The 21990-nt window shown below is 37.8% G+C and overlaps 2 protein-coding genes across 9 annotated transcripts in view; one reads left to right on the top strand and one right to left on the bottom strand.

Annotated features, from left to right (window-relative positions):
- The window catches only part of spata6l.L (spermatogenesis associated 6-like L homeolog), a 30294-nt gene extending 16236 nt beyond the window's left edge, over positions 1-14058 (bottom strand). The window contains exons 1-5 of one of the 5 annotated variants that reach the window (XM_018250512.2): positions 13912-14058; positions 4050-4246; positions 2797-2934; positions 1353-1401; positions 34-75 (exon numbers count right to left, since the gene is read on the bottom strand). In XM_018250512.2, coding sequence (XP_018106001.1) covers positions 34-75; positions 1353-1401; positions 2797-2934; positions 4050-4088 — 268 coding nt within the window. In that variant the 5' untranslated portion in view covers positions 4089-4246; positions 13912-14058. 5 annotated transcript variants of the gene reach the window in all.
- Positions 14059-14084: 26 nt separating this feature from the next.
- cdc37l1.L (cell division cycle 37-like 1 L homeolog) lies at positions 14085-20841 on the top strand. 4 transcript variants are annotated; one of them, XM_018258340.2, is made up of 7 exons: positions 14085-14230; positions 14660-14941; positions 17459-17549; positions 17883-17998; positions 18902-19024; positions 19576-19740; positions 20555-20841. In XM_018258340.2, the coding sequence occupies exons 2-7, from the start codon at positions 14675-14677 to the stop codon at positions 20648-20650; spliced, it is 858 nt and encodes a 285-aa protein (XP_018113829.1). In that variant the 5' UTR covers positions 14085-14230; positions 14660-14674; the 3' UTR covers positions 20651-20841. The 4 variants fall into 4 exon arrangements, with proteins under 4 accessions (XP_018113829.1, XP_018113837.1, XP_041420013.1 ...); XM_018258348.2 differs by having other exon boundaries at positions 14107-14230; positions 14585-14941; XM_041564079.1 differs by having other exon boundaries at positions 14172-14234.
- The last annotated feature ends 1149 nt before the right edge of the window (positions 20842-21990 follow it).

Below are 21990 nucleotides of genomic sequence, written 5' to 3'. Positions count from 1 at the left end.
ATAAGCATGTGCTGACAACTGGAATCTTCTTACCTGAATGGGTGAGCTGTATTAATTCAAATCGTGTTGTGTGATCTAAACCAGAAATGAAATATAAATAAACTGTAGTAACTGATACAAAGCAGTTAGTAATGCACAGCCCTAGAGCATAAAATAATTGCAGAAAAATCATTGAATCAGGGAAATATAATATAAACAATAAAAACAGCATTTAGATCAATAGCTTATGCATGATTTGAACAATGAAAGTTTTAATCCGCAAACAGAGCAGATACAAGATAACTCAGGAAACCTTGGGTAGAGACTACTTGAAGATATAATCGAAAAAATGCATAGAGTTATATACCAATGAAACATAAGCCGGTGTTTATATGTTGAACTTTATTGCAAATTTTGACTATGAAGATTATCATTCATCCAGGTCATGGTATATCTAGTATAGGTAAATCTAAAACAACTAGACTTGCTGAGTAATCAATGAAGACGTTTTACTACTCATCCGAGCAGCTTCTTCAGTTCAACTGACTGGTATGGGAAGTTCTTGGCATATAAAGTCTTCCACTAATACAATCACAATGGACTAATGCTAATCAGTAGTTGATAGAGAAAGGCTCAAAGGGATACAGAACTAACAAGAAATCATTGCAGGTTCAGATCTTCATGGATGGTTGATTAGAGGCACTTCAAACTGTGTGGGCAGCTTATTGGATCAGCATATGGGGCCAAACATTAGCCTGCCCTACTGATATCTTCCCATACCAGTCAGTTGAACTGAAGAAGCTGCTCGGAAGAGTAGTGAAACGTCTTTAATGATTACTCAGCAAGTCCAGTTGTTTTAGATTTATTGCAAATTTAATTTTCTCTCTTTCTGTAAACATTATTGAAAAATAATAAAACAATAAATAATAATAAAAAACAAAAAACATTAGTCTGCACATGCTTATGGCATATGCCTGACAAAGTTGAAATCTGGCATAAGCATTATATTCTAGTCAAAGGATCTGTTAATAAAGAATCAGCGAAAGCAAAAAAAAAAACTGTCATGGAGGCAATCCAGCCAATGGGACTATTAACAGGGAAATGGTGGCAAATAGATTTATCACAGCAAGCAGAACTAAAAATTTCAGATGCATGGTTACAGACAAAAACACACTTATTGTAAACAACTGTATGGTTGCAATGTGGAACTGCACTGGTGCAATTAAACAACTACATCACTAAATAAGCCTTGTGAGTATTATTCTATGCACTAAAAATTAAAGGCTAGTGTGTATTTTAGGAAGAAACAGCTCCAATGCAAAGAGCATTACAAAAGAGGTTGCAAACTCAAAGGGAATTCATTCTACACATACTTTCCAGACTCTGTGCCAGAGTAGCAGGATCCACAGCTTTGTGAAAAACCTAAAATATACAAAGAATGACATGCGCCATTAAAAGTAGCTACAATCATTTTCTATTTCAGTTGATATCAGTAAAACATCTGTAGCACACACATACTAGCTAATTACTCTGTGTCAAACTGAGGCAGCACAGGTTCACCAGAACAGGAATGCAAAGGGCCATAAATCACATACAAGGAGTAGTTCAAAAGTTTACCTTTAGTATAAGTGTATTAAAATCTTTATATACTGAACTTTTAGTATGTTATAAAATAGACTATTCTACGCACTGTTTCCACTGGGCTTTTTATTACAGTTTTAGAATGAATTGACTTCATCTTCTTCTGCTTCTCTGCCCCCTAAAAAAAACTAGAATGTGGGGCCTACTGCAATTTAAAAAAACACAAAAATGACAAAGGCAAACTGTTCAGGAATATCAATATCTTAATCACACTAAAATTGTATTTAAAGGTGAAGTTCGTAGAAAATGGCAGTGACCTACAGCCTTACATGGTACAGTGACCCACAGTACAACTCAGCATTATTTTCCCCTTTTCTTACTAATGGCCTTTTTTTTAAATTCTCTTTCCGTCTTATTTTAGTTCCCCTTTTTTCAGTGCTGAACATAAACTTGTACACAGCTTTGTTTTCTGTTTCTGCTGTCCTTGCTTTTCACTTTGCGCCTCATTTCATTTTGTATTGTGTTCACACCTTGCCCCCTTTAACCAATTTCCGATATACCCCCACCACATTGTCTTCACTCTTTAATGCCTATACATTAGAAACAGAGCTGTGTGGTGTAGTCAATTTTAAGCAACCAGATTTTAATATAAGCTGTACATACAGGTTAACTGCCTGAAATTGGTGTGAATATTGGACAATTTTTGTGAAGTTCTGCATAAACGTGTCAGTATGATAATTACTGAGGATATTAAAAATTATTAATGAAATTACCACGGTTTTAGTGTACACTAATAAACTAGTAGACTGTTATGAAAGATAAACTGGCTTGTCCAAAACAAACCAACCAAAACACCCTATAGCTACACTATCAATTTAATTAATGCTGAATTTCCATGTTTATTATATTTATTAATTATATATATTTTCCTTAAGGACACGTACAGTACTTTGCAAGTAATGCGGCAGTCAGAAAACCCAAAGGATATCAACTTTACAATATAAATCCATTGTTTTAATGTTTTACATTTTTCAAAAAATAATGGCTACCCAATGATTTACAACAAATACAGCACATAACCATCAATTATAAAAGGCAGAGGGGTGGCCTTTGAAACATATGCAGCTCTTTGTCTTATACATGAGAGATAATGCTGCAATTTTTTATAGAACCTTTAGTTCCAGAATCTAATGATTTTAAACATGGAAACAAAGTTATACAGGAAAATGTTCTCACCTTCTCAAATCTCATTTTCTCATGAAACAACAGAGGAAATACTGCAGGAAGACACCCCGTTTCCTTGTGCTGACCCAGTATTGAAACATTAAGGAAAATATCATCTTTCTCCGGCAAGAATACACCTGGGCAAGTGACCTGAATGGAAATAATGTGAAAGTTACTGACTGATTCTAAATTCCAGTACACAATTATTAATGAACTATTGAAATATACTCTGTAGAGCTGATTTACAAACCTAAAAGCGAATATAACCCTTATCATAATCCACAGTAACCAGCTTTAATATCACAAGAATTGGCATTGATACGTCTAGTGGCAGTCAGACTGAGCTGAATGTACAGATGGGAGTTCTACTGCATTCAAAGCAAATGGCCCATAACACAATACAGTTAATGCAGGGTTTCAGCAGAAAGAATAAACTTACCTGTATCAGATTGTTACTGTGTTCAGATTAACAGAAGCCTGTATGCATAGCAAAACACCATGGGGCATATTTATCAAGGGTCCAATTTCTAATTTGAAAAACTTTGAAATTCAAATTCAAAAAGACCAATCAAAATTAAGTTGAATTCGATTCAAAGTTTTTCCCAAAAAAAAACTTTGATTTTTCAAAGTCCACCAATTGACTCCAAATAGGTTCAATTGGTGGACTTAAGCTAAAACAGCAATTCGGCAGGTTTTCAATGGCGAGTGTTCGAAGTCGAATTTTTAAAGAGACAGTACAAATTTCAATATTCTAATTTTTTTAATTTTTTCAGATTTGAATCGAATTTGGACTATTCTCTAGTCAAAGTACACAAAAAAATAGCTCGAAATTCAAATTTTTTTTCATTCGAAAATTCACCTCGACCTTTGATAAATCTGCCCCTATGTGTACATGCCCAAAAGTAAATGTCTCTTGTTAAGGTTTACCACCATTCAGTGAACACTTTTTGTTCAGAGAAAACCGTTTGTTACAAAAGTTGTTTCAATTTGAAAGTGTCTTAAAAATGTCTTCATTCATACAAAATTGCTAAATACAATTTATAAAAATCTGTGCAGGTCTAATTGGTTTAACAAGTCAACTTGTTAACAACTCAAACCGTGACCTGAAAGTGGATGAAAAATGTGGAAAAGTAGGCAGAGAAGCCTGTTTTGCAACCCATGACCTAACTTACTAGCCAAAACCCCATCCTGCCTCTACATTAAACTACCCCAACCCACCCAACCTCCTGCAGGACTATCAAGTACTACATTCTCAGTATCCCTACCGCATGAATCTGAAGCTCGATCACAATTTTTAACGGCATGTGGTCTGTTTGTCAGAAAGCCGAACAGAAGAAATCACCAAGAAGTTCCTGAGACGTTTCAGGGATGGATATAATGATCAGGAAACGTGCAGCATCAAGTAACTTTATATTGTTATGTAGATCTTCTTCAGGATTTATATTGTCGACCCAATTTTTATCTAAACAAGGAAGGTATGCATGCTTATTAGTATTAGCAATACTGTATTCTTTGTTCACCTAAAATAAGGGTATATACTAGGGATGCACCAAATCCACTTTTTTGGATTCGGCCGAACCCCTGAATCCTTCGTAAAAGATTGGACCGAATACCGAACCTGAACCCTAATTTTCATATGCAAGTCAGCTGGGGAAGGGAAAAAGAGAGCTGCGTGCACAAAATCACGTGATTTTAAGGATTTGGATTCAGTTTGGCTAAGTCCAAAAGGATACGGCTGAAAAGGGCCGAATCCTGGCCAAACACTGAACCGAATTGGTGCATCCCTATTATATACATATATATACCTGCAAAAAGATCAGGACCCCATCACCTAAGTTGTTCATACACTTTAACACAGGATTCAAAACTGTAATTTGACAAATTGCTGACCTTGTCCACTGCTTCCGTCCGTTGAAGCCAATCAGGTGATAACATACGTTTGTGTGGAATAAAAGTCAATAACACACGTCTCTGTGTGTTATTAAAACAAAGAACATATGCAGATGACGATCTGCGTCACTGACCTTTATTCCACAAAAGTGTATGATTTCACCATCTCCTAGAAGTATTGTTGTTTTATTTCCAAACATAGCACACTGTGATTGGATCTTCTTGCAGGTATCTATCCATTCTTTTATCATACTCATATACAATAATATATATATATATATAATATATATATATATATATATATATATATATATATATATATATATATATATATATATATAGTCCAATGATGAGGGTGCACACCAGGATTTGGTAAATTAAAACTTCATGTTTATTAAATAACTTTAACCCTTTGCCTGCCAAGCACGTACGGCGTACGTGCTGGCAGGCAAATGCTCAGGCTGCCAAGAACGTACATTGTACGTTCTTTGGCAGCTGAGCGCTCTCTCTGCTTCGGCGGCTTTTGCCGCCTCCGCAGAGAGTGGGGAGAGAAGACAGCCCCCTAGGCAACGAGGCTGGGGGGCTGTCAAGTCGGATCTGCGACTCGATTGTCGCAGATCCGACTTCAAAGTAGCAGACGCATCGCATGGAGCGTCTGCTACTACACTCACCTTCTTCCTGCCTGCAGAGCCGCCCACGCACTTCCTGCTGCGCAGCAACTCTGCAGACACGCTGCCAGGACTCCTCCAAAGAAGACAGCGATTCTCCTGCTCCAAAAACGGTAAGTGCACGTTTTTTTACACACTTACCTGCACCTACACATACTTACAGTACATTTATGCATTTTAGTAAAGATTGGAATTTTTTTAAATTTTTTTTTTTTAATTTTAGCACACTTGGTCCCTTTTGTACAGTTATTTACACTTATTTACACTTATTTACATGTATTTGCACACTCAGATAACTTTTATTAGTGCACAAATATGTATACACAAACAGGTGTTTTTTTTTTTTTTACGAATTCATTATACTGTTATCTTTTGTTTTTTTTGCCTAAAAACGTGTTATTTTGGCAGCGTGACTATTGGATAATCGATTTCGGCCACTAATTACGCTGTCAGAACAATTATTTTGTTATTTCATTGATTTACGCTATTTTTGTGGTTTTATTGCAATTTTATCCCTGCATTATTGTTCCCTATGTATCTTTAGTATCGTTTTGCTGTTTGGTGCTTTGGTATAGAAAGATAGATTTTACTTAGTTTGATCCGCCAAAATATGTGCTTTCCAAAAATATATGGGTTTCTGGGGGTCTTTTTACAGTTTGGGGGTCTTACGGCACATAACGTACAGTTAGGGTTCTCTTTTCTGCAGCTTAGTTGGCTAGCGTGAAAATTCATAGTTACGTTTTTCATTTGGGGTCCATACACAACACATACTTTGGTAAATCTATACATATTGGGCATCAAACTATTTATTAGACTCTGACGTCCATATTTAGAGAGATTTTTCTTTGTACGTAAAACATTGTGTCCGATAAATGCGGCAAACTGCAACATTTTTAGGCGATTTTCAGAAATGTTGTAAAAACCTATATGTTTAGAAAAGCTTTGCAGTTTGGTAGTTTCGTGTAGAAAGACGTCGTTATCTTTGTTGGAATCGGCAGAATGTGTACTTTCCAAAAATGTATGGTTTTGGGGGGTCATTGCTGTTAGGAGGGTCTTGAGGCAAATAATATGAAGTCAAGGGTCTATGTTCACAGAAGGCAAATCGGCAGCGGAGAAAACTCATATTCACTATTTTTATTTGGGGTCCGCACATGCCAGCTGCCTTGGTATATCTATGCATATTGGGCATCAAACTGTTCAGTAGACCCTTGGCATCAATATTTATGGTGTTTTACAATTGTATGTAAGAAATTGGGTGAGATAAATGCGGCCAATTGCAATATTTTTAGGCGATTTTCAGAAATGTAAAAACAGTTGCTTTTATCGCCAAATTTAGGAAAGGCTTGCGACTTGGTACTTTGGAGTACAAAGACATGCATACCCAATTTGGATTCGCAGGAATGTGTACTTTCCAAAAATATATGGTTTTATGGGGTGAACGCACTTTTTTCTACCTTTGCCCCCCCCAAAACAATGTAAATGTGTTGATTTTGCAGTACCTGAAATGACAGACCATATGGGGGTCTTTGTTTTGGGGCCCCTATACGCCACGTGCTTGGGTACACCTATACATATTGGGCATCAAACTGTTCAGAGGACCCCAGGCTTTCATATTTGGGGTGATTTGTCTTGATACCTAAAAGTATGTGGGTAATACAATGCTGCAGGGTCGAAATTTTGAAGTCATTTTTGGAAATGTCCCCAAAATCACCAAATTTAGGAATGGTTTGCGGCTTGGTACTTTGGAGTACAAAGACATGCATACCCAATTTAGATCCGTGGGAATGTGTACTTTCCGAAAATATATGGTTTTCTGGGGTGAACTTACTTTTTTCTACATTTGCCCCCCTCAAAACAATGTAAATGTGTTGATTTTGCAGTACCTGAAATGACAGACCATATGGGGGTCTTCGTTTTGGGGCCCCTATACGCCACGTGCTTGGGTACACCTATACATATTGGGCATCAAACTGTTCAGAGGACCCCAGGCTTTCATATTTGGGGTGATTTGTCTTGATACCTAAAAGTATGTGGGTAATACGATGCTGCAGGGTCGAAATTTTGAAGTCATTTTTGGAAATGTCCCCAAAATCACCAAATTTAGGAATGATTTGCGGCTTGGTACTTTGGAGTACAAAGACATGCATACCCAATTTAGATCCGTAGGAATGTGTACTTTCCGAAAATATATGGTTTTCTGGGGTGAACTTACTTTTTTCTACATTTGCCCCCCTCAAAACAATGTAAATGTGTTGATTTTGCAGTACCTGAAATGACAGACCATATGGGGGTCTTCGTTTTGGGGCCCCTATACGCCACGTGCTTGGGTACACCTATACATATTGGGCATCAAACTGTTCAGAGGACCCCAGGCTTTCATATTTGGGGTGATTTGTCTTGATACCTAAAAGTATGTGGGTAATACGATGCTGCAGGGTCGAAATTTTGAAGTCATTTTTGGAAATGTCCCCAAAATCACCAAATTTAGGAATGGTTTGCGGCTTGGTACTTTGTAGTAGAAAGACATGCATACCCAATTTAGATTCGTGGGAATGTGTACTTTCCGAAAATATATGGTTTTCTGGGGTGAACTTACTTTTTGCTACCTTTGCCCCCCCCAAAACGATGTAAATGTGTTGATTTTGCAGTACCTGAAATGACAGAACATACAAGGGGGGGTCTTCCTTTTAGGGCCCCTATATGCCACGTGCTTGGGTACACCTATACATATTGGGCATCAAACTGTTCAGAGGACCCTAGGCTTTCATATTTGGGATGATTTCTCTTGATACCTAAAAGTATGTGGGTAATACGATGCTGCAGAGTAGATATTTTGAGGTGATTTTTGGAAATGTCACCTAAATCACCAAATTTAGGAATGATTTGCGGCTTGGTACTTTGGCGTAGAAAGACATGCATACCCAATTTGGATTCGTTGGAATGTGTACTTTCCGAAAATATATGGTTTTCTGGGGTGAACTTACTGTTTTCTACTTTTGCCCCCCCCAAATCGATGTAAATGTGTTGATTTTGCAGTACCTGAAATGACAGACTATATGGGGGTCTTCATTTTAGGGCCCCTATATGCCACATGCTTGGGTACACCTATACATATTGGGCATCAAACTGTTCAGAGGACCCTAGGCTTTCATATTTGGGGTGATTTGTCTTGATACCTAAAAGTATGTGTGTAATACGATGCTGCAGGGTAGATATTTTGAGGTGATTTTTGGAAATGTCACCTAAATCACCAAATTTAGGAATGATTTGCGGCTTGGTACTTTGGCGTAGAAAGACATGCATACCCAATTTGGATTCGTTGGAATGTGTACTTTCCGAAAATATATGGTTTTCTGGGGTGAACTTACTGTTTTCTACTTTTGCCCCCCCCAAATCGATGTAAATGTGTTGATTTTGCAGTACCTGAAATGACAGACTATATGGGGGTCTTCCTTTTGGGGCCCCTGTATGCCACGTGCTTGGGTACACCTATACATATCGGGCATCAAACTGTTCAGAGGACCCTAGGCTTTCATATTTGGGGTAATTTGTCTTGATACCTAAAAGTATGTGGGTAATACGATGCTGCAGGGTAGATATTTTGAGGTGATTTTGGAAATGTCACCTAAAGCACCAAATTTAGGAATGGTTTGCGGCTTGGTACTTTGGCGTAGAAAGACATGCATACCCAATTTGGATTCGTTGGAATGTGTACTTTCCGAAAATATATGGTTTTCTGGGGTGAACTTACTGTTTTCTACTTTTGCCCCCCCCAAATCGATGTAAATGTGTTGATTTTGCAGTACCTGAAATGACAGACTATATGGGGGTCTTCATTTTAGGGCCCCTATATGCCACATGCTTGGGTACACCTATACATATTGGGCATCAAACTGTTCAGAGGACCCTAGGCTTTCATATTTGGGGTGATTTGTCTTGATACCTAAAAGTATGTGTGTAATACGATGCTGCAGGGTAGATATTTTGAGGTGATTTTTGGAAATGTCACCTAAATCACCAAATTTAGGAATGATTTGCGGCTTGGTACTTTGGCGTAGAAAGACATGCATACCCAATTTGGATTCGTTGGAATGTGTACTTTCCGAAAATATATGATTTTCTGGGGTGAACTTACTGTTTTCTACTTTTGCCCCCCCCAAATCGATGTAAATGTGTTGATTTTGCAGTACCTGAAATGACAGACTATATGGGGGTCTTCCTTTTGGGGCCCCTGTATGCCACGTGCTTGGGTACACCTATACATATCGGGCATCAAACTGTTCAGAGGACCCTAGGCTTTCATATTTGGGGTGATTTGTCTTGATACCTAAAAGTATGTGGGTAATACGATGCTGCAGGGTAGATATTTTGAGGTGATTTTTGGAAATGTCACCTAAAGCACCAAATTTAGGAATGGTTTGCGGCTTGGTACTTTGGCGTAGAAAGACATGCATACCCAATTTGGATTCGTTGGAATGTGTACTTTCCGAAAATATATGGTTTTCTGGGGTGAACTTACTGTTTTCTACTTTTGCCCCCCCCCTAACGATGTAAATGTGTTGATTTTGCAGTACCTGAAATGACAGACTATATGGGGGTCTTCCTTTTGGGGCCCCTGTATGCCACGTGCTTGGGTACACCTATACATATTGGGCAACAAACTGTTCAGAGGACCCTAGGCTTTCATATTTGGGGTGATTTCTCTTGATACCTAAAAGTATGTGGGTAATACGATGCTGCAGGGTAGATATTTTGAGGTGATTTTTGGAAATGTCACCAAAATCACCAAATTTAGGAATGATTTGCGGCTTGGTACTTTGGCGTAGAAAGACATGCATACCCAATTTGAATTCGTGGGAATGTGTACTTTCCGAAAATATATGGTTTTCTGGGGTGAACTTACTGTTTTCTACTTTTGCCCCCCCAAAACAATGTAAATGTGTTGATTTTGCAGTACCTGAAATGTCAGACTATATGGGGGTCTTCCTTTTAGGGCCCCTATATGCCACATGCTTGGGTACACCTATACATATTGGGCATCAAACTGTTCAGAGGACCCTAGGCTTTCATATTTGGGGTGATTTGTCTTGATACCTAAAAGTATGTGGGTAATACGATGCTGCAGAGTAGATATTTTGAGGTGATTTTTGGAAATGTCACCTAAATCACCAAATTTAGGAATGATTTGCGGCTTGGTACTTTGGAGTACAAAGACATGCATACCCAATTTAGATTCAGGGGAATGTGTACTTTCCGAAAATATATGGTTTTCTGGGGTGAACGTACTGTTTTCTACCTTTGCCGCCCCCCAAAACGATGTAAATGTGTTGATTTTGCAGTATCTGAAATTACAGAACAAACGGGGGGTCTTCCTTTTGGGGCCTCCTATGCCACGTGCTTGGGTACACCTATACATATTGGGCATCAAACTGTTCAGTGGACCCAGGATTTTATATTTGGGGTGTTTTACATTGATACCTAATGATGTGTGGGAGATATGTTGCTGTAGAGTGGAAGCTTTGAGGTCATTTTTCAAAAAATTCACCAATTTCTATAAAACACTATAACTTTAGGAAACAATTGCAACTTGGTGGTTTGGAGTACAAAGATATTTCTACCCATTTTTGATTCACCAGAATCTGTTCTTTCTAGTAATGGGTAGTTTTCTTGGGTAAACCTACTGTTAGTGGAATGTTTGGCCTTGAAATCAAAAGTATGCCGTTTGGGGAGTGTTGCTTTGGAAATTTGGTTGTGTACTGCTTGTAGATTTTGAGCTATACAAGTGAGAAATCTCCATAAAACTATATATATTTGGTATTGTCGCGTTCAGGAGACATAGACCTTTCTAAATCAGCTGTGTTCTCGTACGTAAAATGAATGAAGTTTCTGATATATGTGATTGTTCTTCGTGCAACATGATTTTTTTCATTTTATTTGACACTTAGAATCCAATATTTTTTTAGAGAAGTAGAATTACACCAAAATTCTTGCATATTGTGAAAGTTCAGGTTGTCCTGAAAAAAACAATATATTGTTTTCCTGGGTTAACTAAAAGACCACCCCAGGAAAGGCCCTTAAAGTGAAAGAGTGCAAAATATCTAAAAACTGCTTGGCAGTAGATGTTCGCATCTAGGACAAAACGGCTGGCAGGGAAAGGGTTAAAACAGGAACCGGCCCGGTTCCTGTTTTAAAGTTATTTAATAAACATGAAGTTTTAATTTACCAAATCCTGGTGTGCACCCTCATCATTGGACTATGAATAATGCAGCTTTTTTAGGGCAGCACCCAGGTATGTGTTTTTTGAACCTTTAACTAATGGTGTGCGCTAGGACCTTGATTCTATATATATATATATACACACACACACACACATACACACACAAATATGTTTGAGGAATATTCAAATGAATATGCCCAGTCTAGGGCTGCAGAAAACTGAGCACAGCCGTGCATTGCATTTCAAAAGCATAAATTAAAGGAATTATAAAAAGAAAACATATCATTTAGGGTTTCAGAAATAATAGCATAATCACACTGCTACCAGCATTCCTAATTTTAAATATTAGACATTCAGAAAGAATTGTCTTTCCAGAAGTTGTAAATTTGCAAAATTTTAGGGCTGTGATATGTCACACACTGTCAAGGCTGGGGTTGTTTTCTCTGGAAAAAAGGCGCTTGCGAGGGGACATGATTACACTTTACAAGTACATTACAGGACATTATAGACAAATGGCAGGGGACCTTTTTACCCATAAAGAGGATCACCATACCAGAGGCCACCCCTTTAGACAGTGAGGTTGTGGAATGCACTGCCGGGTGATGTTGTGATGGCTGATTCAGTTAATGCCTTTAAGAATGGCTTGGATGATTTTTTGGACAGACATAATATCAAAGGCTATTGTGATACTAAACTCTATAGTTAGTATAGGTATGGGTATATAGAATTTTAATTAAAAGTAGGGAGGGGTGTGTGTATGGATGCTGGTTTTTCATTTGGAGGGGTTGAACTTGATGGACTTTGTCTTTTTTCAACCCAATTTAACTAACTATGTAACTATGTAACACACACTCCTTGTTTTCTAAATACGTGTACCTTTTCAAGCCTGCAGTTCACAAATCTCCCATGACAACTCAGATATAAGCAAGCCCAGAAAACATTTGTAATTATTTGTTTATAATAACTTTATATAGAATACTTATGAGAAAAACATTGTATTACGCTAAGAAATTGGTTGTGATGGGTTGGATGGGAAACAGCACCCCAACAGTTGCCGCTTGGATTAATTTAATTAACAAAACCTTACCATCCCTTAGGGCAGGACTACGCGGCGATTTTGCCACGATCCGAGGCGCTGCGCAAAATCGCAGGCGTCACGTTGGATGCGACGGAAACAAGGTAAGTAACGGCAGTGTCGGATCGTGTCCCATTGTTGATGAGATGCGACACGACTGTCAGATGCAGACGCAGCGTGCAGCATCTGAATCCAACAGTCGTGTCGTATCAATGCAGCGACACGATGCGACAATTGAATTACTTTGAATTACTTTGAATTATGTATTACCTTATTTCCTTCGCATCCGACGTGACGCCTGCGATTTTACGCTGCGCGGCGGAATCGGCCGTGTAGTCCTACCCTTGAACTCACTTACATTGCCCGGGGCTGTCCAGCCAAATATGAAACGATATGGAACCCCTGGCTAGGGCTGGTAAAGATCTCTACCAGATTAGTGTCTAGCCAGGGGTTCCATATCTTTTCAAATTTGGCTGGACATTGGCTAACTAGGTGTAACCTATTCCCTGCCCCGGTTAAGCTATGAATGATGTAACCTGCCATGATCAATGCTGTATTTGTTGTACTCTTACAAAATACAATTGAGGAATCTCTGTATACTATGCATTTTGGATATGAAACATGTGTTACGTGTTATTACTTGCTTTTTTTTTCTCCCCCTTTTTTCTTTTGCCCCCCTCCCTTGAAAACTGAAATAAAAACCTTTAAAAAAATAAGAACTATATATAATGAACTGGCTATATCATAGAGATAAAAACCTATGGTTCACACGCTAGTGAATATTAAATGGAGGAAATTAAAAATACAGTCTTTTCTGTGCAATCCCATTGCATCTGGACCTTGCATACCTCTGCGTTCAGTTTAAGTGCTACATTAGATGTTACACTGCCTCAGTTGTTTTTTTTTTTTACCTGACTGGTTGCTATTGGTAACTGCACAAGTACAGCATTGCAAACATGGTGAATTTGCCCCACACAGCATAAATATAGTAGCGTTAAAATGAAGCTTAGAAGTAGCATGTACTGGACTGGAAGTCATTCAATGAGTTCACACAGCAGTTATGCATCATTTATCTCCCTGTAACTACAATGCAGGACTGCAGAGATGTAACTGCACATGTACTATGCACATATCTCTTAAAGTTGGAATGGATATGGGTATGAAACATTCTGGCAAGTGCACATTGCACACTCACACACACTCACTCGCACACATGCACATTTACATATATAAGAATTCATTAAAATGCGTAAAGTTAATACGTATAGAAGGGTTACCAACAAAGCTAGAGCTTTTTCCTGCAGTTGCCGCCGCCAGAGAAGCGTCTCGTCTCCATAGCGACGCAAACAATTCTATTGGTCGGCTGCGTCATCATTGAGCGCCTTTCTACATGGGCTTCTCAGGCTACCGTCATTCTCCCCGAGGCAACATAAATCCAAACAAAGTTGAAGCAAATCCCGTGGGAGGAGGATTTGATTCGTCTGCGCATGTGTTGTATTTTGCCCGTTAGAAAGTAATGCGAGAGACTGCCGGAAGGGGAGGGCGTTTCATTTCCGATTGTGTGTGTGTGATTATTTTATGTGGTGGCGTTTGCAGGTAGGTGTGTGTGCTTTGCTTTAGGGTCTAGTTTCACGGACTATGGCTAGAAAATGATTTTATGGCCGGTCATATACATACAGTATAGGATTTGCTGGGCCCTTATCTTCCCAAGTTAAGGAGCAAGTTCACTGTCATTTTGTCCATATCAGGTTTGTTATACTAAAGGCCCTGTGTTTGCATCAAAACACTGACACTTTCAGACTTTCATGCAGAGTTAGGGATACAGGAACTAGATAGAACAGTGCCAGTGTTTTAAAACAGGTATTTTAGTGCAATTTAAGTTTTTTTTCTCCAAAGTGGAACTTCTGTTACACTGAAATGTGTTTTATGATTTTTGTTTTGTGTACATAGTTTGAGAGATATAAAGTGACTTCTGTATATAACCTACACCTGAAACTTTGTGTACATGCACATTGCTTCCTGCAGCAGTAAGAACGTGGGATGGCGTTTTCGTACTCGCCGCAGAATGAGTGTGGTAGGAGCTCGGCGGCGTGCAAGTGGAGCTTGGCTGAAGCGCAGCAGAAATTAAACAGTTTGGCACTTCACAACTCAGAGTCTATAGATCAAGAACAAGCGACGGCCCAGGCTGAGTTGTCCGAGCTAAAACGCAGCGAGGAAGAGTGGAGAAGAAAAGAAGCAGCGCTATCCCCGGGTGAGAACTGGGGATTGTCCACTTCGGATGGTCTTAATCAAGATGTATTTAATAAGGTACTGAAAAACAACTATAATAACCAGTATTGCAGCTAGTACTCCAGTACTGTGCAACATCAGGTACGGGTGTTTTGTCAACCACGGCTTTGGCATCAAGGACACTGCCTTTCATCAGGGGTCCCCAAACTTTTTTACCCATAAGCCACATTCAAAAATTAAAACAGTTGGGGAGCAACACAGGCATGCAAAAAGTTCCTGGAGTGCCAAATAAGGGCTGTGATTGGCAATTTGGTGGCCCCTATGTGGACTGGCAGCCTATAGGAGGCTCTATTTAGCAGTACACCTGGTTTTTATGCAACGAAAAAATGACTCCAAGTCTGGAATTCAAAAATAGCACCTGCTTTGAGGCCACTAGGAGCAGCATCCAAGAGGTTGGTGAGCAACATGTTGCTCGCAAGCTACTAGTTGGGGATCACCGATCTAATCTATATCTGTGACCATCACACCTTTTTCTGTGGATTTTGGAAGCTGTTCTTCATAAAACCTGAATGGTGCTGCATTTCATATTTCTGGTTGGTTCAGTACCATGTTGGCACTGTTCCTGAACACAACCAATAAACAAATCTTCAATCTACAGTTCCAGCAATGTGTTTTTTGATATGTTACACAGAAACCACGCGCACACTCAGGCCCTTCGTAAATTAACGCTGGTGCTCAAGACCTAAGGGAGACGGCACTCCCAATGGACCAATGTGAAGAAAAAAGGCCTGGCACACGGAAGAAATTAAACCGGGGTCCTACCCCTGGTATGTTTATTGCGTCAAACAACGTTTCGGAGGGCGTTCCCCCTTCGTCAGGTGATGAACGCCCTCCGAAAACGTTGTTTGACGCAATAAACATACCAGGGGTAGGACCCGGGTTTAATTTGCTCCGTGTGCCAGGCCTTTATGATATGTTACTCTGATAATATGCTGTATCTAATTAAAATATTGTGCTTCTAATATCCTAGTGATCATTACATCCTTTTTGTAGCTGTATGTACAATATTTAAAGTTTATTCCAATTCCCACTGCAACATAGGGGGATTTTTAAAGGGTAGCTAGCTCGAAAATGAAAAGTTATTATAAGATTTGTCATACTGAAATAAGAAACTTTCTAAATCTAATCAATTAAAAATTCTCTTTACCTGTAGTACACAAGAAAACACAGACAGACCTATACATTTACAATTAACTGTAAAATGATTGAAGTTCATAATATATAATAGCTGCTTAGAATGGCATTTTATTTCATTGTACAAAAAGCCTTCTTTTTCTGGATGGAGATGTTTTTTTGAAGGGGTAGTTCACCTTTAAGTAAACTTTTAGTATGTAATAGAATGGCCAATTATAAGCAACTTTTCATTATTTATTTTTTATAGTTTTCTAATTATTTGCCTTTCTCGTCTGACTCTTTCCAGTTTTCAGATGGGCGTCACTGACCCCATCTAAAAGCAAATGCTCTGTAAGGCTACACATTTATTATTACTGCTACTTTTTATTGCTCATCTTTCTAGTAAGGTCGTCTCCTGTTCATATTCCAGTCTCTTATTCAAATCAATGCATGGTTGCTAGGGTAATTTGGACCCAGCTACCAGATTGTTTATAATGCAAATTGAAGAGCTGCTGAATACAAAGCTAAATAACTCAAAAACCTTAAATTATATCACTCTCTATATCATACTTAAATTTAACTCAAAGGTGAACACCCCCTTTAAGGGTTGTCCAACTTTTTGCAAAGTCTTACCATAGTGGTAGTAATTTGTAAAATAAAAACAAAAAAAACTTTTCCTATTACAACAGTTGTAAAAAAATGCCCCCTTTGTAAGCTACTTTGTGAGAAAGGGCTCCAGAGTGCAGAGACCAGCATGCTCTACTGTGTATGCACCCACCCACTCATTCATTTTTTTGCTTAGCATTAACCAGATTGGCTGCACAGAAGCCGTGGAGCCTGTAATTTCTATCTCCCTCTGCCAGATTTCTGTGTCTGCTTAAAAGGAGGAGCAACTCATTTCCCCTGTATCAGTAGGCACAAACTATAGGTATTTATTACTTTTAAAGCAGGCTTATTGGGAAAAGTGTTTATTATGCAAAGTCCTACCACTTCAGTAGGACTTCGCGAAAGGGCGGACAACCCCTTCAAAGTAAGACCTTGTTCTTCAGACCCTTTCTCACTTATCCAGACTAAGCATTTTATAAAATCGGGACCCTTGGTCACACTAGATTGTATCTCTGCATATTTCACCCAGTAGTGCAGTGAACCAAACTACCCCAGCCTCATCCCAGTAACTTGAATGGGAAATACCTGACAGTACCAGTATAGCATTTTCAGGCTGTAAAGTGCCATTACTGGGCTAATAAGAGGCAGCGGGACTTGTTTGGGTATGTTCTCCACCATCTGAAAGAAAACACTCCCTCTGCTATATCTTAAGAGGTTTTATCTTTTATAGCATGTAATTTTTTTTATAGTAATTTACTATTTTTTTTTTTTTTTTTTACATTATTTAATTATTGCTCATTTCTTTCCAATGAATAGAGTTTTATCAATCAGGTTAAGAAAACCAGAGAGGATGAAGATCAGTCAATATCTTTTATACAGAAATATGAGGCAAAAATTCAACATTTCGGTGAGTATATCTTGGTTATACTTTATGTATAATGTGTTTATTTTAAATACTTTTTGGAATATGTCACAATCAGATGATAGACTTTTAGAGGATTACTTGCTGACCATGTAATCAAAAATTTCAGATAACGGGTAATTGATCCTACCATGTATTTTCTGTTATCATATGTGTATTTCTAAAATCACTGCCAAGATTCAAACGTTTCTGTTTTTAGTCAGAAAGGAAACCAGAGAGTGGTGCAGGTGATAGTTCCTTATGCAAGCATAAACAGTCTTTTCATAATTAACATGAATACAATTTTTAAAGCTACATATTACACACATTGTTTCCTAGGTATGCTTAGTAGATGGAATGACAGCCAACGTTTTCTGTCCGAATATCCAGATGTTGTCAGTGAAGAAACTGCTAAGTATCTCCTCTTGTGGTGTTATCATTTAGAAAGTGAACAGGTACCATTACATTGTTCAATTAATGTATCATTAAGTATTTAACCCCGTCTTTATGAAGTCTTTCCAACAGAAGAAATGTAGCCAAAAGTAATTGTTTCATTTGCAAACTATGTAACATGCAAATGTTATTAGTGTCTTTCATAAATCATAGGGGAAGTGTTCTACACCCAACACAGTATCTAATGATCCAAATACTTGTGGTTTAGTTCCTTGCTGAATCAATATTTTTAAGGGCGTAAATGCCAACAGGCTTGTTCATCATTTAATATGCTGTAGACATCGATAGTCTGAGCCAGTTTGGATTTGGTTCCATTTTTTAATTTCTTTTTTTTTTTTTTTATAGTTTAGGTTTTTGTTCAGCAGCTCTCCAGTTTGGAATTGTAGCAGCTACTTGTTTGATAGGGCCCAATTATCCTAGCAGCTGAGTAGTAGTTTGAAGGGCAAACTTAAAAAGTAGCTACAAGTATAGGTATTTTATAGGCTATATTTTATATTATTATAGATGAGTATATACATACGTATATGTATTAATATATATTCCTTTATTGTTGCTTTAGTAATATTATAATAATGCCTTTATCAAATTTGTCTAGAACTGGAGGAATAAAAAAAGTTTCCTTTAAACACCGCTCCAAACTACTCTGCAAATCCACACTATAAGATTACCAAAATTGGTCCAAAACGCACATTCTCTGTTTATACTCTGCCAAAAGTCCAGAATTGGTGTCATTGGATTTTTAATTTTTCTCATTTCTAAGGTTTCTATACATTGTACCAGATTTCTGCTTTATGTTCGAATTCTATAGAATGTGCAAGCGAAGTTGTATACTTTGTGACCTACATGTAATGAGTTTTAGGGAAATGGCTGGCCTGTGCTAACGTGTCATTATTTTACATGTACAGAAGACAGCACTTATGGAACAAGTGGCACATCAAGCTGTCGTCATGCAGTTTATTATAGAAATGGCAAAAAGCTGTAATGTGGATCCCAGAGGTTGTTTCCGTTTGTTTTTCCAAAAAGCCAAAGTAAGTTACCAGTTATCTCTATTTTAATGGTGTTAAGAGATTCGTAATCATATGCAACATGTTAACTAGTATGGACTAAAAATGCATTCAGTTTACATATATTTAGGTTTTGCTGATCTGTTATTTAACATCACTGTAACACAAATTTAAATTGTGTTTCCATATACTCACTTATTATAATACATTTTCCAACTCTTCGAAGATGTGCTATTGTCTTTGTATTCTTCCATATGCTAATATGCCAGTCATGTAATTTGCATGTTGTTTAACATATAATGGGAGTTACAATCCCACCTGCATGAACATGCGGTATTTCAGGTATTAAACTTATGATGACCGATGACTGTAGCACTCTTACCCAGACTGGGGCATAGCAAATCCCTGGGATGGCAACATCTGTCCTGTGGCAAGATAAAGGATAACTTTCATAGCTGATATTTTTCCAGCCCCCCTTTTAAAAAAAATCAGTTTGCCCCAATATCACAATTGTCTTACCTGGATATTAAGTACCTTTTATTAAAACCATGCCTTGTATTACCTGCAATACACAGGAAGAAAAAGAAGGTTATTTTGAAGCCTTTAAAAGTGAACTTGAAATTCTGAAATCAAAAGTCCGTCAGCATACTGAATCCCAAAGATATCAAACTGCTGTGCTCAAGAAACCAGCTTTGCCTCCCGACCTTGGACATATGGGTAAACTGCAGTGCCATCAACAGGTACATCTTTTTTTTTTTTTTATTTATTTATTTTTTTACTCAGGCATGTTTTGATTTGTAAACACAAAAAGCATTACAACTGTTATGCAACTGGAATATAGGTGAAAACAAAGTATTAAAGGGGTTGTTCACCTTTAAATTAACTTTAAGTATGTTGTAGAGAGTGATATTTTGAAACTATTTGCATTTGGTTTACATTTTTTATTATTTGTGGTTATTTAGCTTTATATTCAGCAGCTCTCCAGTTTGCAATTTCAGCAATCTGGTGGCTTGGGTCCAAACTACCCTAGCAACCCATTTCAAAACTGGAAAGAGTCAGAAGAAGAAGGCAAATCATTCAAAAACTATAAAATAATGAACGCCAATTGAAAAGTTGCTTAGAATTAGCCATTCTATAACCTACTGAAAGGTGAACCACCCCTTCAACCTAGCTAAACAAGTTACAATTCCAAGACTAAGATACGCTTTGACAGTCCCATCGTTCACCATGTATGCAGGCTCAAGGGGGGGGTACATAGGGAGTTGTTCCATTTATTTCAAGGTTTTTTTTTTTATTACTTTTTTTGTGTATATATAGCTTTTCAAATTTCCCTACGTCCGCCACTGCTTTTAAGGTGGGTAAGGTCCCCCCAACAGGTGTATCTTTAATAAATTAGCAACGGTGGAGAGTTGTTTTTTAGGCTGAACAGTGCCATTACTGCACTCTGATAAAAGTTCTGATTAGTGTCCTCTGTCTGTAACTGTACTGTATGTTCCCACCCAATTATTACTATTTTGAAAGAGTGACTTTTGTTTTTGCTTTTCATCATGATAGGATGTTCTGCAGGGTCACCCTAATGCCGGTGTATGCCATGTGAACCCTATGGAGCATTCAGAAGATGAGGATTCCAGAATGATGGACACACTATAACACAAGAAGCACTTGAGCTAAAAATGTTACATGGACTCATGTGGCTGTGTTCTTATAGGTGACTTTTACAAACTGATTTTGCACTTTACTTTTTTTGTTGTTGGAGGGATATAATTCCCCAGAGATATGTTTGTGGTGTTTTACTGCGTGAGCATTGCTGCTATTTTTCCATGAAATACAGGGAATTGAAACAAAATGCTTATGCTGCACAAGTATTTTTGCATTCTACTTGCAACAGTTTTTTTTTTTTTTTGCAAAGCTTATATGCTGCAATAATAGCTGCCAATATCCAACTGTAAACTTAAAGGGGTGGTTCACCTTTAAGATAACTTTTAGTATGTTATAGAATGGCCAATTCTAAGCAACTGTTCAATTGGTTTTCATTATTTTTTATAGTTCTTAAATTATTTGCCCTTTGCTTCTGACTCTTTGCAGCTTTCAAATGGGCCTCGATGACCCCATCTAAAAAACGAATGCTCTGTAAAGCTACAAATGTATTATTGTTACATTTTATTACTCATCTTTCTATTCAGGCCTCTCCTATTCATATTTGACTCTAATTGAAATCAGCGCATGTTTGCTAGGATAATTTGGACCCTAGCAACCAGATTGCTTAATATGCAAATTGAAGAGCTGCTGAATAAAAAGCTAAATAACTCAAAAACCTTAAATAATAAAAAATGAAAAACAATTGCAAATTGTCTCAGAATATCACTCTCTACATCATACTAAAAGTTCTCAAAGATGAACAACCCCTTTAAATATGATTACTTAAAGGATAGCTTCATTTCCTGAGGTTTTAAGACTGTGAGACAGAAAGCAGAGCTGCTGGGCTCTGTACTTAACCCTTGGTATAGCTTTGGAGTATACCACAGGCCTGCCAACACAACTCCTAACCTGCTGGTCAGTTTTTTGTTTTTTTTTGTAAAATGACCAGTGGTATTTTAACCAGATCCAAGGTAGTGTCCCTTATAAACACAAACTAGTCTGTAAATACAAAGTTATTGGTGAGAATAACAAGTGATGTTATGCCAAGTCTTGTTGATGCTGGATGATCATTACATGACTTAAATGCAGAAATGAATCCCTGGAAAGAAATAAAGATCCTACCTACAATATTACAATCTGACTGATTTTTTTTTTTTAGTCCATTTGAGAACTGTAATGCCTTAACCTCAACCTCTTATCCCTTAAAAAAAAGCATTACTAGTTGTGCCTGAGAACAGCAGGGTTGTGGAGAAATGTCATTTTTTTTTTCAGTTTTGACAACACAGGAATTATAAACGTTTGTTAAACTGCTTTATTAATACATTGGTCTACAAGATAAAAAAATTGTAAAA

This window comes from Xenopus laevis, chromosome 1L (assembly GCF_017654675.1).
Source record: "Xenopus laevis strain J_2021 chromosome 1L, Xenopus_laevis_v10.1, whole genome shotgun sequence".
Classification (NCBI taxonomy): domain Eukaryota; kingdom Metazoa; phylum Chordata; class Amphibia; order Anura; family Pipidae; genus Xenopus; species Xenopus laevis.
This window is presented reverse-complemented; position numbering and strand designations above follow the sequence as displayed.